Source organism: Ciconia boyciana, chromosome 4 (assembly GCF_034638445.1).
Source record: "Ciconia boyciana chromosome 4, ASM3463844v1, whole genome shotgun sequence".
NCBI classification, from domain to species: domain Eukaryota; kingdom Metazoa; phylum Chordata; class Aves; order Ciconiiformes; family Ciconiidae; genus Ciconia; species Ciconia boyciana.
Genome location: NC_132937.1, coordinates 102,703,358 through 102,705,829, shown reverse-complemented (window position 1 = coordinate 102,705,829; position 2,472 = coordinate 102,703,358). Strand labels below are relative to the sequence as shown.

The 2,472-nt window shown below is 55.0% G+C and overlaps 1 protein-coding gene across 1 annotated transcript; it reads right to left on the bottom strand.

The window, feature by feature from the left end:
* Nucleotides 1–340: 340 nt before the first annotated feature.
* On the bottom strand, nucleotides 341–1,776 carry TOMM5 (translocase of outer mitochondrial membrane 5). The gene is made up of 2 exons (XM_072859415.1): nucleotides 1,557–1,776; nucleotides 341–834 (listed from the first exon to the last, which is right to left on the bottom strand). The coding sequence occupies exons 1-2, from the start codon at nucleotides 1,675–1,677 to the stop codon at nucleotides 800–802; spliced, it is 156 nt and encodes a 51-aa protein (XP_072715516.1). The 5' UTR covers nucleotides 1,678–1,776; the 3' UTR covers nucleotides 341–799.
* Between the last annotated feature and the right edge of the window lie 696 nt (nucleotides 1,777–2,472).

Sequence of the window (2,472 nt, the reverse complement as noted above, 5' to 3'; positions counted from 1 at the left end):
TGGTGTTCTTCCTGCTTTACTTTGCATAAATTCAAGATCCAGGAGGTTCTAATGGAAGGAGAAACTAGCACAGGCCTGCTGGATAAAGCTGAGCTGCCCTTCTCCCTTTTATTTCTCTGAGTCTTGATTACATGTTCATGTTTCACAGCTGAGTTGCTACACATTTAGCAACCTGAAAAACACATAATTGCCTTGTCTTTTTCAGTCTCCTTTGCTTTTCCTCAATACAAGTTGATTTTAAAGGTGGAGGAGAGAGAGAGCTTAAGACAAGTGCTAGGGAAATAATACCAGATGACCTCTTGTTTAAGTGATGATTATTAAAAATAAATCACTAACAGAGTTAAGTGACACAACTGCTCTTCCATTTATTTCAAATCAAACTGCTTGTGAACTGTATTCATTTAAGACTTCATTTTTCACACAGACAGGTTCAGTAAAGCTGATAGCCATAGCATGTGGCAGTTTAGAGGTAGCTGCATAACAAAGCAACTTGCTAGCACTTAACACTTCATACAAAATAGAGATGGACTTTTTTTAAAACAGTACAAGAAACGTTCATCACAAGTCATTGCTTGACGATACTAGGGAGTATTCTGTGACCAGAATTCACCTGCAGGGACAACAGACAACTTCCCCATACTTCCAACTAGGCTATCATTCTCAGGTCAGATATACTTAAGTGAAACATTTTAGAGCCATTTAGTATTGGATGTCTGCCTCTGGCACAACGTTTAATTAACAAACGAGAAAGCAGCTACAGTCCATTTTATATTTTCATATACTGAGTCTTCTTAAGTGTTCATATACTGTCCAGCTTCTTCAGGATGAAAGGAGCTGAAAAGAGAAAATAAAGCAGCATGAACTTAACTCAGCTAAAGATAACAAGAAATCTGCAGTGAGTCTGTGACGAAACTGCAGCACATTTATGTAGCATCTAAAATATTCAGACTCTGGGTGAGATACCACCCTCCACCTCCCACATAATTCCTTCTCTCCCTGCACGATTGCTTTTACAGGTGAGGCAGCGTGATTCAAGGGGGGAATCAGGTATGCCTGCTTGTGCTGCAGGTCAGAGCCTTGGGCCTGCTGTCGACACCACCGGGGGGGGGGGGGGGGGGGGGGGGGGGAGAGAATCACCCAAACATGACTTTTGTTTTCTAAACAGATGGGCATCCTGAAGGGAAAGTTGCAAGCCTCTGATGCAACACACTAAAACACTCATGCTCTGGAAAAGTACAGAAGCACTGTTCACCCAAGCCCAGCACTTCAGGCGCCTCAGGCCCCCGCCGGCGCTCTGGAAACGCTGCTGAGATGCAGAGCCTCTCCCGCTCCCCTGGGGACGCGCCCAGCCACCGGGACACGAAGCTTCCCCCACAGCCTCCGCGGGCACAGAGGCGCTCACGAGGCTGCCAGAAGCAAATACACCCCTACGGGCCGCGAAAAGGCGGCCGCCCCGGGCCGATCCGTCCCATCCCGGGGGCGCAGGCCCCGGGCCGGGGCCGGCCCCGGCCGCCACCCCGCCGTGCCCGGCGGCCTGCGCCGCCCCGAGCACTTACTGATCCGCAGCAGCGCTACGTAGATGAGGAAGTTGCGGACAGAGGTGAGGACGTCGCGGCGCATCTTCCGCTTCAGCTCCTCCGGGTCCATCTTGGGCCCCAGGCCCTCGATGCGGAACATGCCGGCGGCCCCCACACACCCCTGCTCCGGCGCTACTACGGCTCGCGAAGAGGGACAGGCACGGCCGCGGGAGGAGAGGCCGTCTGACGTGACGGGGCGGGCTGTGGCGGCGGCGCATGCGCAAGGAGGTGCGGCGAAGCCGCGGCCCTCGGCGGGGCGCTTGTATCCGCCTGGCCCCGTTCCCGGAACCAGCGGGTGGGCTGGAAGCTGCTCCCGCCCCGGAAGGTCGGCTCGCCCGGGGGCCCTGGGAAGGGAAGCGCTCTGCTGCCGCCGGCGCGGGAGAGCTCTGTCAGCCCGCAGTTGCAGGGAGGTACGCTGCAAACGCACCCGCAGCGTTCTCCCGCCGGGGATGTGGAGGGGCCTGGTGTGCTGGCGGTGCGGGGCGGGGCAGCCTCCCAGAAATGTGGCCCGCGCCTGGGCTGCGGCCAGCCCCGCGGTGCCTTCCACTGCCCAGAGGAGTGCGGCAGCCTTACCCGGCCTGGGCAGAGCTGTAGTGGGGGCCCGGCGTTCGCAGCCTGCCTCTTCCGAGGAATGCTGGCAGGGGTGCTGGCCGTGGCGTCTCCTTGCGCCAGGCCGAAAGCACAGACACGGGGTGTGACCGGGGGACGGGGAGCTCAGGGGGGCCCCAGGTTACCTTAAACCACATATGTGTGTCCTGGTTTTGGCTGGGATAGAGTTAATTTTCTTCCTAGTAGCTGGTATAGTGCTGTGTTTTGGATTTTAGTATGAGAATAATATTGATAACACGCTGATGTTTTGGCTGTTGCTAAGTGGTGTTTACACTCATCAAGGACT

What these genes read in the sequence shown, in the direction of transcription:
- TOMM5 (XM_072859415.1), bottom strand. Translation starts at nt 1,677, where the DNA reads ATGTTCCGCATCGAGGGCCTGGGGCCCAAGATGGACCCGGAGGAGCTG. An exon ending in CGTAGCGCTGCTGCGGATCA is followed by an intron (nt 835 to 1,556) that starts GTAAGTGCTCGG and finishes TTCTCTTTTCAG; the next exon opens with CTCCTTTCATCCTGAAGAAG.